The following is a 12,672-nucleotide window of genomic DNA, read 5'->3' on the forward strand; positions in this document are numbered from 1 at the left end:
TGTTTTCCCCCTTCCTAGTAATTTATTGGTGAGGAAACAGGCCACCTGTCCTATAAACATTTTTAGTCTGTCTTTCGTGAATTGCATCTGCATGGTGAGGTTTAACATGTTCCTTTATCCTTGAATTTCCTGTAAATTGGAAGTTGGATATCAAGGCTTCATTAGTCTTTGACAAGACTCCTTCATAGAAAGTGTGCTGTTTGCCAGAAAGCACATAATGTGTGTTTATCACTTTTTGTGAGTGTGGCTATCATTGATGGTCAACGACTACAGCCTTTGCTATTTAGGGAATGCAAAATGGCAGTGTTCAAATTCTATCATTCTTCCTCATTTGTTTGTGGAACTGTTTCTATTGAAAGAATTTTTGCTTCCATGGCCATTTAATTATTCAATAATCCATTTTGTATTGAGGAGGCAAGCAAAATTAATATCAACTTTTTATTTGCTGGTTTTCAAAATGAGGAATTTTTAGCAGCTTTCACCATATGTGACTTTTTTTGTGTTGTTATGAAATCACAGATTTAAACAAATTTAATATGTTTTAATCCTTTTCAATTATCATTTACAATAATATTCAGATTCTCCTAGTGATAGTCTTTTAAAATGTGTCCTATAAATATTTCAATAAAGACTGTGGTGGTCCTCATTAGCTTCCATGCTATATATGTCAGGATGTTTCAGGCTCATCTTGGACATTTCCTTTGTCAGACTTGGAATCAGCTATTGCTCTATAAAGACCTGATTTGTTTTAGTGGTAATGCCTCTTCAGTGCCACAGGAAGAGCTTTAGGAGTGCTTATTGTTACTGGATTCCACTATTCCTAGATACTTCAGGAGGCAGAACTTTATAACATATATTATTATTTCCTTTATTTCGAAGACAAAATATAAAAGTGGGTATATACTAATGTTTCCAATTGAAATTCAGAACAACAGGAGTTAGTTCTGTCTTACATCTGTATCTCATTTTTTCATACTAAGAATCAAGTTTATCAAGGACACTGAAGATTATAATCGAAATAGAATATATAATAATTACACATTTGCTTTATTCCACATAAAAGAAAACATTCTCAGAATAATACTATACTACCACCAACACGAGTATTTGAAAACATTAATATTTTTCATATAAATTCTCCTTTTTTTTACATTTGTGTTTTATATAGATCTTCAGAGCATGTAGCTTTTATCTAAGTTCCACCTGTGAAGTGGCTCATTGCAAATCTCTATATTGAAGTATTTCCAGTCATTGGAATGTATGTCTAAAACTCGGTCTCCAGGAAATTCCTAAGATAGGGCTCATGGAAACATGAGTTTGAGTTCATTAACAGTATATCTATGTTTTTTAAAAAATCGTTTTTAATTGACACATAATTGTATATATTTATGGGGTACATGTGATGATTTGATAGATGTATACATTGTATAATGATTAAATCAGGGTATTTAGCATATACATCACTTCATACATTAATTATTTCTTTGTGATGAGAACATTCAGAATCCTCTCTTTTGGCTGTTTTTAAAAATGCAGTGTAATATTGTTAAGCATACTCACCCTACTGTGTACTGGAACACCAGAACTTATTCCTCTTATCTAAGTATAGCTTTCTATTCGTTAACCAATCTCTCCTCATTTCACTCTCTCCTCTACCTTCCCCAGCTTCTGGCAACCACAATTCTACTCTCTACTTCTATGACATCAAACTTTTTAGAATCCACAGATGAGTAAAATCATGCCATATTTGTCTATCTGTACCTGGTTTATTTCACTTAACCTAATGTCCTCTAGGTTCATTCACGTTGCTGCAAAAAAAGAAACAGGATGTCATTTTATTGTGGCTGAATAGTATTCCATTGTGTATGTCACATTTTCTTTATCCCTTCATCCACTGATGGACACTTAGGTTCACTCCATATATTACCCGTTATGAATAATGCTTCCATAAACATGGAACTGCAGATGTCTCTTCAACATAACTGATTTCATTTCCTTTTATTTCATTTCCCACTACTACACAGTAGTGGGAATGCTGGATCATATGGAATTTTATTTTTTATTTTTTGAGGAAACTTCCTGCTGTTTTCCATAGTGGCTGGAATAATTTACATTCCCCCTAAAAGAGTATAAGTCCCTCTGTTTCTCCATCCATGCCTAACATTTTTTTTTTTTTGGTCTTTTTGACAATAGCCATTTTAATTGAAATGAGGTGATATCTCATTTTGGTTTTGATGTGCATTTCGCTGATGATTAGTGACATTGAACATTTTTTCATTTACTTGTTGGCCATTTGTATGTCTTCTTTTGAGAAATGTCTATTCAGGTCTTGTGTCCATTTATCTTTGGTTGTTATACTTGAAAGTGAGCTATGCTGGACATACAATCCTTGGATCATGTGGTTTTTTTTTTTCTTCGTGCATATTTATTATATTTCTACATTTTCTTCTTGAATAAAATTTTCCTGTAAAAAAGTCTGACAATACTTTATTTTCTTTATAAACCAATACTCAAAGAATTTTTTCTCTTCTATAAAGTTTAATAATTATACTAGGATATGTCTCAGTATTGGTGATTCTGATGTGCCTTTCCAATAAGTAGTTAGAAATTTTTTTCTTTATTTTTATTGGAAAGTTTTCTGAATCTTCTTTTTGTTAAGTTCTGTGCTCTTGCCTTGGTTTTCATTTTCATGAAATTCTATTACATACATGTGGCATCTGCTTTTCCTTACTTCTCTATTTGTCAGTTTTTTTCAAATTATTTTATATCTCTTTTTTAATGTGTTTTGTAATTGTTTTCTTTACATCTTTAATTTCTCTTTAAGCATTATTTGTTGTATTTTTATTCTTGTATTCTTGTTTCATTTTTGTTTCTAAAAATAATTTTTAAAGTTCTAATTATTTATTGGGTTCTGTCACCTAATTTTTGAATTTTTTCTAATCTTTTGCTGTTCTTTTATATCTTGGGTCATTTCTTAAGTGACTTTTAACCCCTTTGGATACAGTAGTTTTTATATGTTTTGTGTGCATTTCTTTCTGCTGCACTGCCTCATCTGTGGGGATGTTAATCTGCCCTTTATTCTTTTTCCTTAGAATATCCTTTCATGGAATCTAAATTTTATCTCTTTCTTTGTTTACTTTTCTGTGAAATTCGTTTCTGTGAACTTTTAAAAGGGAGTATGGTTGAGGATTATTTTCTTCTCATTTGATTTCATGGCTCCAAGGCTCCAACTCTCTCTCTCTCTCTCATACACACACACACACACACACACACACACACACACACACGGTCAAAAAGAAAACAGCTTACTTTGTGAGATTTAATGTTTCCCATTTCCTTCCTCACCTTGCTTCCTGGTCCTTTCTTTTTCCTCACTGCTATTTTCCTTGTTTCACTCAGTTGGGAAATTCTTCCCACCTGTTTCTGTTTAGTAGAGGGGTGGGGGAGAGGAGGAGACTGTTCTGGAAGGGAGCTCTGGCTTGTTAATGTTGACAGTTCAGTGGATCCAGACTGTGTCAGCTTCCAAGACCTCTCCATAAACCCCTTATATTCAGCTGCTCTTGAAGTGTGAAAATTTCTCCAGGTCTCAGCTTTAGTTCCCCATTTTGGTTGCCTTGGGTCATCAGATTGCCCTATTTTTACCTTCTGCTCTCTTCTGTCAGATGCTGATATCACACAGGTCTAGGGCTTCCACTGTCGGTCTCACCTGCTTGTGGTTTGGGATTTGTGGTGATGGCTTGTCACTTTATACTGAGCATATGGTCTGTGTGTTCTTGGTTTGGCTCTCCTTGTTGCACTGTGATGTGAAAAGATCTTGTCTCTACTTCTGTGACCATCGCCTAAGAATCTCTGAGAACTGTGTTAAACCTGTGAAGCATGAGTAACAATTCTTCAGATCCAGACTTTTCTATATATTTTCTCATTCCTTGTCAGCTTTGGAGAACCAGGGTTTAATTTCATTAAAAAATTCTTCCGAAAGCTCTGCAAAGATATTTTTGTGAACGTTTTACACTATTTTTCCAAATAAGAAAACTAAAGTTCTTGAAGTATAGATCCATTTTGGCTTCAGGAAAAGACAGAGAGAGAAACAGCAAAGCTACTGACAGTAGGACTAATAGGCTATCCAAGGGAGAGACCATCTCAGAATTATCAGTTAGACCCTGTAACAGAATAAAGGCATTGGGTTTCTGTATCTGATGGAAGCTTACAAGGCCAGGCCTTGGAGTCATGCTCATCCCCAGACAAGAAATTTGCAGAGTGATTTAAATTCACAAATAATTGGATTTATCACAAGTTTTATTAAACTCTGATTATTACTAGTTCAGTGATAATGAGAAAAACATCAAGTTATACCTCTTTGTTTAGATGTATTTAAAATGTCTTATCTAAATTATCCGTCTGTCATCTTTTATATGAGTAAATTAAAATTCAGTTATGTATATTTTTTATTAATTTCCTGATGGATTCTATTTTTCTAGAAAATGCCATCTAGATTTTGTAGGAAATGTTATGAGAAAAGAGAAAATATTATATTCTTTTCATCAGATATACATAGCTATGGGAAACTCTTACATTCAGACAATATGATCATAATCTAGGCTTGGCCATTTGTCCCTAATGGCAGCTTACAAAAATATAGTCATATTACCCTTGAAGAACCAAATTATTACACATAACAAACATTTATTATTTGTATGCTCTATACCAGACACAGTACATGGCACAGAATGTCTAAGAAAATTAAGACTTTGGCTCTCAAATTGCCCATAGGAAGGAATGCACAAACATAAATACATGTAACAGAAATGTTTACTAGATGAGGCAATTCCATTTATTATGGGTCCAAGCAAGTCAATTGAGGCTCACACAAAGGACATCTGATTTCATCTTGAGGGATATGAATACAAGTATTTAAGTCAGGCAAAAGGCTTTGCTTCTAGAGATAACAAAATGTGTGAAGGCATAACGTCATAAGGGAAGACTGTACTTTAAGGTAAATGCTGCTTTACAAAAGTAGTAAGTTAGAAAAACTAGTCTCATGAAGGGGTTTCTGTACTAGACACTAACAGGTTCTAACTGGATCATCTTCCCTAGCAAATAAACATTAGCTATATAACCTTGACTTTTTAAAAATAAAACTGGTCCAAAGTTGACTTTTGATTAGTTATTCACACATCATTTTCCCACTTCTATATGCAGGAAATTGACAATATGTCTTTATATAATTACTCTAGAGAAGAGAAGATCCAGAATTGTATTTGAAAAGTCTTGATCTAATGAAGAAATCATCCAGATAGATATAAACATCCTTTCTCTTCTCTTTTTTACTTATCCTCACCCTCCTCCATCTCTCTTGTGGATAATTCATTATTTTATGGACTTTCTATAAACAGCTAATAGAAACAAATAAGGATAAAAACACTAACATTAAACTTTCTATAAATAGCTATTAGAAAGAAATAAGGAGAAACAGTAATCTATCACTTGTTAGCAGCACTAGGAGAATTTTTACAAGATGAAGTGTGAAAATACTACCTGAGATGAGGCTGAATCATGCTCGTGAACCCATGCAATCCTCTTTGCCTGTTTCTATGGGAAGTAACTTAGTAGGGGAGTAAGATGCAGTGTTGGTTTTCTTTATATTAATATGTAATTATCCGAAACTGTATGGTATGAAATGTGGATGAGCCTCAAGAAGATATTTTAGAACTATACCCATCAGACTTAGACACATATGGACTGTGAGATCCGAGGAAGAAAATTTTTAAATCTCGTCAAGTTTCATCCCATCCCCATTCTTCTGTCTCATCTAGGTTTAGATGAGGAACTAAGGTTTAGAGTATAGAAGCGAATTGTTCAAGGTTACATAGTAATTTGATTGATGTGTGTATGTTTTATTTTCTCTTTTACTTGATAGCTTAGACTAAGCAGGTACCTAAGCCTTTACCTGTAATCACTTGTTTCAGACATTAATTGATTACTTTATAAGATAGAAATGCAGGAGAGCACTAATCAGGAGCATCTACCAAGATACTTTCATTTTATTTTACTGACAAATCATTTGTTATTATTCTGCCACATGAGAAGAAGCATTCAAATTAATTGGTAAAATAGTAATAAATTATTGGTAAGCATTTAGCATGGAATTCATGTGCAGATAATTAAGAATAATTGCTTGGTTTCATGGGCCTTTCTTGATTATCTAGAGACAATTTGATTCAATTAAGTATAAAATTACTTTATAAGTACTGACAGATCCAAATACAAAATCACATGGATGGTGAATGTGTATCAATGGTTCAAACTTTTACAATTAAGAGAAAAAATTTTGGCATGCTTTTTGCCTATTTTAGTGCAATCCAACATAATAATTTTGATCCATAGCCAAGACTCAGTTTATAGGTTTTGTTCTTTATTACTATATCTGAAAGGGGAATAGGAATAAAAAACAAATAAAATGTCCCACCTATAGACATGGTGATTTGATGATCTTAATCCAGAGACTTTTATTTCTCCCGTGACTTAAGAATCTATGGGCCTTGTTAGATTTGGGGGTCCGGGATTGCACGTTGTCAACATGTTTAATAGTATTTGTTGAAAAATTGCAACATATAGTTGATATCAAGACTTTCAAGGAGTGACATGAGAAGTAGAAACCATGATTCAACATGCCCTAAAAGAATTTGTAAAGAAAGTAAGAGGCAGGGCAATGAAGAAACAGAATGGCGACGTAAAGAAAGGTAGCACACGAGGATACACATGTATGTGTTTAGAAGCAGTTGTATACAGACTATCCTAAGCATGGGTGGAAGTTTGCTCAAAAAGGAAGAGAAGAACCTGGCATTGTTAGATAAAAGACTGTGAGAAGAGTAAGGCTTGATTAGTGTTCTGAAAATGGTGAATAGGATTTGGAGGACAGTGGAAAGAAGATTGTTCGAGTAGGAGGAGCTTGAAGCCCCACTATGGGTAGACCAGCTAGATGAAATCTGGCAGGCCAGTTGACCTGGGTCAAGAGTATTATAGGAGCTGAGGCTATTATAGGAGCTGGGTCAAGAGTGTTATAGGAGCTGAGGAGGACATGTGGAGCCACAGGTATCATGATATTTGCAGGATATCTTTGGAGTTCACATTTTCACATTAATTTTGCCGGAAAGGCAACAGCGCGCAGTTGTCCATGCTCTGTGGACCAAAGGCATCCCCAAATAAGAAGGTTCTAGTGTATTGGCAATATTGATTTTATAATTCCCTTTCTATATCTCTGTGTTCTAGTGTTTAAAAAATGATTTTCTCATGAAAATTTTCTGTGTGATTATTTTTATTAGACTAGACTATCTGAGATCACAGGGCAGTGTCTTCCTTTTTTTTCTTAAAGCATTTAAACATTCAAAATATATGGATCTCTTACATTTTTGCAGACTATTTGAGAGTACAGTGTGAGTTTAAATGATAGAAATAGTCTCCGTGTGTTTAATTATATATGGGAGATAGAAATGTAGCCTTCGAGGTAACACAGGAAAAACCAAAGAATTGTCAGGTAGAAAAAAAACAGTTTTTAAGAAATCACAGAAATGATTTCATTTTCTAAGTAATATGTTTAACCCTCCAGATAATCTATTGCCTATATTGTTATATATATGCCTACTTATATGTGTATATCTTATATAATTTATCAAATAAATTGCCCACAGTTAACTTTTCCTACTCTGATTTTAATAGTCATGCGATCCCCACACAATGCAGAGAAGAACTCGCCACCTGCTAAGACCATCACTGAGCTCAAGGACTTGTGCTGAAGACTCACAGGTGCAGCCTTGCCTCCTTAATGAAAATTGCTTCCAGTTCCAGTACAATCTAACAGGTACAGCTGAAATCTATGACCTTGTCGTTTTCCCTGAACATTGACTAATGAGAGAATTTTTGTGTGTGTTTTCATTCTCAAGATTAAGAATGGAGAGTAGAATGTGTGAGTGTCTTGCATAAAAGGCTGAGGACTTGATGTTTCTAGTATCCCCTCACAGAAAGAAATGCTCACTCTTGGCATGTCGAATCAGCAAGGCCACATAAAATCTCTGTAGTAAGAGAAGCTTAGAAAGATTTGGCAACATTTCAGAAAAATGTTGATTTAAGCCATGATAAACTGAAACAACAAAAATAAGTAGCAGAGAATAATTTACCATTGAGAGAAAATGGAATCATACTGTCATAGAATTTGGCTCTTTCCTGCTTTTTATTATTTCAGAAAACTGAGCTTGTGATGTACTTTCTATATGGGTCTGAATAAGAATGAATGCTACGACTGGCTGGTCAGGGATGTTTTCGAGGCACTGGGAATTACATCAAGTCTAGCTGTTCGGCCACTGCTCAGCATTTTTCCAGGCACCACAGTGCTCAGTGTCTAAAACTAGAGGACTGTTATGGTTACATTGATCTGCTCCTTGCCATTCCCTGCAGCAGCAGACATTCCAAAATGCTGCAAAATGTGGAACCATGTTAAGTCACAGCATTGAATTCAGTACTGACAACCAAACCACCACATGCCTGCAGAGGCAAGGTAATTGCCTTTACTGAAAGAAAAAAAAAAAATCCTCACCACAGCCACGTTGACTGCTGAGATTCCTCTTGTGGAAAACCTCATAGTGACTTCTGTGGGGCTGTCTGATTGTCCTCATGGGTGAAGATGACCTGGTGTATTTGTCCTTTTTCTTTAGAGAAAAGATCTCTGGTTTTTATAGTACTGTTTCAGAAATACAATAAAACTTGCTTTATTGGAAGAGCATATCTTTGAAAGACTGATTTTACTATACATGGGTTTGCTATTCTATTCCTATTAAACTACTAGATCATCTACCAAATATGGAAAATTTCCTTAATGAGTTTTTGTATGATCAAGGGTCTTCCTTTCTACTGACACCAAAAATAACAGTTGTTTAAAAATCAAATTAACGGCCAGGTACGGTGGCTCACGCCTGTAATCCCAGCACTTTGGGAGGCCGAGGCAGGTGGATCACGAGGTCAGGAGATCGAGACCATCCTGACTAACATGGTGAAACCCCATGTCTACTAAAAATAGAAAAAATTAGCCAGGCGTGGTGGCAGGCACCTGTAGTCCCAGCGACTCGGGAGGCTGAGGCAGGAGAATGGCGTGAACCGGGGAGGTGGAGCTTGCAGTGAGCCGAGATTGCTCCACTGCACTCCAGCCTGGGCGACAGAGTGAGACTCAGTCTCAAAAAAAAAAAAAAAAAAAAAAAAACAAAATCAAATTAACTATGGGATAATTTATTCTAATTCTTCACCATCTAGTTTGTAATATGACTAGCCAAATCTGTAAAACTTTTTCTCATGATAGAATAATTTGAAAAAAATATAGTTTCTGTAACAGTCCATGCAGTTTTATGTGCCTTTCCCTCTTTCTTTCCTGGAGCATCTCTTTTGACTATTCTGTATCAAATGCACTAAATGGTTTAAATGATTGGATTTAGTATTGAAAACATTTTCAAGTTTACATAAAAGATTGGTGTCTTAGTATGTCCTGGATACTATAACAAATTGCTATAGACTATGTAGCTTATAAAACACAAAAATGTATTTCTTATAGTTCTGGAGGCTGGAAGTCTAAAATCAAGGTGCTACTAGATTCAGCGTCTAGTGAGGAGGGCCTATATCTCCAGACAGTGCCTTCTAGCTACATTCTCAGGGGATGGAAGGGGCAAATATACTCCCTTAGGCCTCCTTTATAAAGGCACTAATTTCATTCATGAGCGCTCAGCTCCCATGTTCTAATTATCTCCCAAAGGTTCTCCCTCAAAATACCGTCACCTAGAGGGTTGCGATTTAAATATATGAATTTTGCAGGGGGACACAAGCATCTGGACCATAGCAACTGGCATCATTTCTGGGTTGTTTTTTCTCTCAATTATCCTAAACAAATAGTTGATTCTAAAGTGGTTTTTCTTCACCATCCTGGTTAGTATATTTCCTCTTCTACTTCAGCCAACCATGAGATGGTTTCTAACAAACCATTTGGCTCTTTATCTCTGGAAAGCAAATTTAAGCAGGTAACTCACTTTTCTTTGTGTATTTGGTTTTTGTTTTGCAATAAAGGCATTGCACTATGCTTCCCAAAGCTACCTGGAAATGATTTTAGGATTATGTGTGGACTATCCTCCACCAATGCAGATAATCAAAGATCTGTTGTATTTTGCTCACATGGCCATAATTTTGAAACTCAGTGTGGGTGATCCTATGCCTGTAGAGTGGAGCACATGCCAGCTGAGTGAAAATGCACCCTGTGGTCAAGGCGTCAGGACCCGCCTACTAAGCTGTGTGCGCAGTGATGGCAAGCCAGTCAGCATGGACCAATGTGAGCAGGTAATGTGTTTATATTCATATCTCACATCCAAGGCTTGTTTTTCTTAATATTGGTCTGCAGTTCCATGAGGTCCAATATAGATAACAGACTAATTTCTTCTCATCTCAGCTTAGGTTCAGTTAGAGTAAAGGGTGCCAGTATAGTACGGTTATAGCTCACTAGTTTTGAATTTAGTGAAAATGACTGGGAAAGGTCATTTTTGTAGTGGAGAAATGGGTTCATTAAAAATATATGTTTTTATTACTTGTAAAATGTTATTTAACTGTACTTGTTTGCCAAACTGTTGACCTTGGGGTGACTTTAATATTTAAATATGATTCTTTTGTATTGGACAGGTGATTCATTTGCATATGTGATAATACTGTCCCTTGCATAGAAGACGAACATGGACACTTGCCATTACAGAATCATGTCAGTTTGCTTAAGCAGATAATATTTGGATAAATAGCAGAGATTTTTCTTTGCAACCTACATTAAAATGCATCCCTACCAAGTTTCAAATTAATGGGTTCTGAATGTTTGTAATTTTATTGCCCTCCTTTTTTTCCTCTGTTCCAAACTATATGGAGTTCAGACAAAAGCTATAGTCAGAACTTTTCCAAAGAACTTGGCATTTTCTTGCCTCCACTGTGGAGGCAGTTTAATAGAAGTAAATATACTATCACACTTCAAGAATCACTTGAAAGAATCTTTCAATAAATTGGAAAAAGGGGGCCAGTTAACTCACATTTCCCCAGAAACTTCTTTAACAAACTGGCAAAATGAAAATTGGTGGCATTTCTCTTAAGAGAGGTGGAATACATCAGTGGGAATTAAAACAAAACAAACCTCTGTCACCTATCCTGACTTCGCTCTGTTAAGTATTGTCACAACACGCTCATGCTCTTTAAACCAACGGAGCAGTTGCAGACTATGTCACCAATCCTAAGAACAGAATATCTGAAATGGATTTCCATTTGGTCAAATTCTGAAACTGACTGATACAGGGCAGAGTGCTGTATACCATGATTTATTTTGACATTTATTTTGTTTAATCAGCCTTTAAAGAAGTTGACTGTTTTAGGGTAAAAAAAAAAAAAATCATTAATCTACAACTCCCAATAGGTGAGCATTGTTTATTTAGTGTATGTAATGAGTATTTTCTTTTGATACAAAAATATATAAACTATTCATTAACAGAAAGTCAGTTTCTGTGATTTCCAGATACCATATGCCCGATAAATATGTAAAAAATATCAGTTTTTAAAAATCTCAAATTATTAACATGACTAGAATATCCATATATCTCAGACAGATTATAGGTCTCATTACGATAATATCCATTTCACCCACTTGGCAAGTCATTGTACTGTAATCATTAATTTTAGCTTGGTGAGAGTATTGCTAACATATAACACACATTGAATGTCCAAGTTTTCCTAAGTAAGCACACAAATAGTGTGTTATTCCTAGAGCAGAATTTTTTATTATTCTTTCTGTGTTTCTCAGGTGTTTTATTCTTTCACTAAGACCTCTGCTACCTTGGCCATTAGAAAATTTGTACCATTTCCCAAGATGCTGGTTTCAGAGAGGACAAGAAAAAAAATAAACTGTATCATCAACTTGACCCATCGTTATGACCATGATTGTATTTTTAGCCCAGGCTTTTTTATGCACTTCAGATGGGTTTCTGATTGTATTTTTATCCCCATATTATTTATTTTCTAGCCTAGCTGGCTTTCTGTGTTGGCCCTCTATGTACTTTTGGCCTATTCAGAAGCACAAAGTGCCTGAATTTGGTATTGAAGTGTCTTTCTGGTTCCTTGCTGATTGAACAACAGGACAGATCTCTGTGTAATGAGACACCTCTGCTTTCCTGGCAGCCTAATGGAGTTTAGGATTTTATAAAAAGAAATTTGGGCTGACAAGTTTTTATTTGGTAATTGAAGGGCAATCATTTTCTATGATTGTCACCAGTTTATATAAGAAAGGATATATTTCCCCACTGAAATATGGAAAGGTTAGTATCACAGAGTAAAGGAGAGTCTTTCCCACGAAAGGACAGTGATTTGACTAAAGAGTGATTCCTCCAATAAAGTTTTGTTTCATTTCCATTTGCAGCATAATTTGGAGAAGCCCCAGAGAATGAGCATTCCCTGCTTGGTGGAATGTATCGTCAACTGTCAGCTGTCAGGGTGGACGGCTTGGACAGAGTGTTCACAGACTTGTGGCCATGGAGGTATTGGTTTCCCCATGTTTTCCACTAACTTGTATAGGGTTTCTAAATATCTTTCAGTATGCTATAGCTTGATAAATGGCATAGG

At 35.4% G+C, this 12,672-nt stretch overlaps 1 protein-coding gene across 1 annotated transcript in view; it reads left to right on the plus strand.

Annotated features, from left to right (window-relative positions):
* Window positions 1-2,019: 2,019 nt before the first annotated feature.
* Window positions 2,020-12,672, plus strand: part of LOC116272672 (thrombospondin type-1 domain-containing protein 7B-like) — a 67,452-nt gene continuing 56,799 nt past the window's right edge. Inside the window, exons 1-3 of the mRNA XM_031661438.1 lie at window positions 2,020-7,858; window positions 10,253-10,368; window positions 12,470-12,587. Of these exons, the coding sequence (XP_031517298.1) occupies window positions 7,735-7,858; window positions 10,253-10,368; window positions 12,470-12,587 (358 nt within the window). The 5' untranslated portion in view covers window positions 2,020-7,734. The remainder of the gene's footprint in view (window positions 7,859-10,252; window positions 10,369-12,469; window positions 12,588-12,672) is intronic.

The sequence above is a fragment of the Papio anubis genome, unplaced genomic scaffold (assembly GCF_008728515.1).
Source record: "Papio anubis isolate 15944 unplaced genomic scaffold, Panubis1.0 scaffold154, whole genome shotgun sequence".
Taxonomy (NCBI): domain Eukaryota; kingdom Metazoa; phylum Chordata; class Mammalia; order Primates; family Cercopithecidae; genus Papio; species Papio anubis.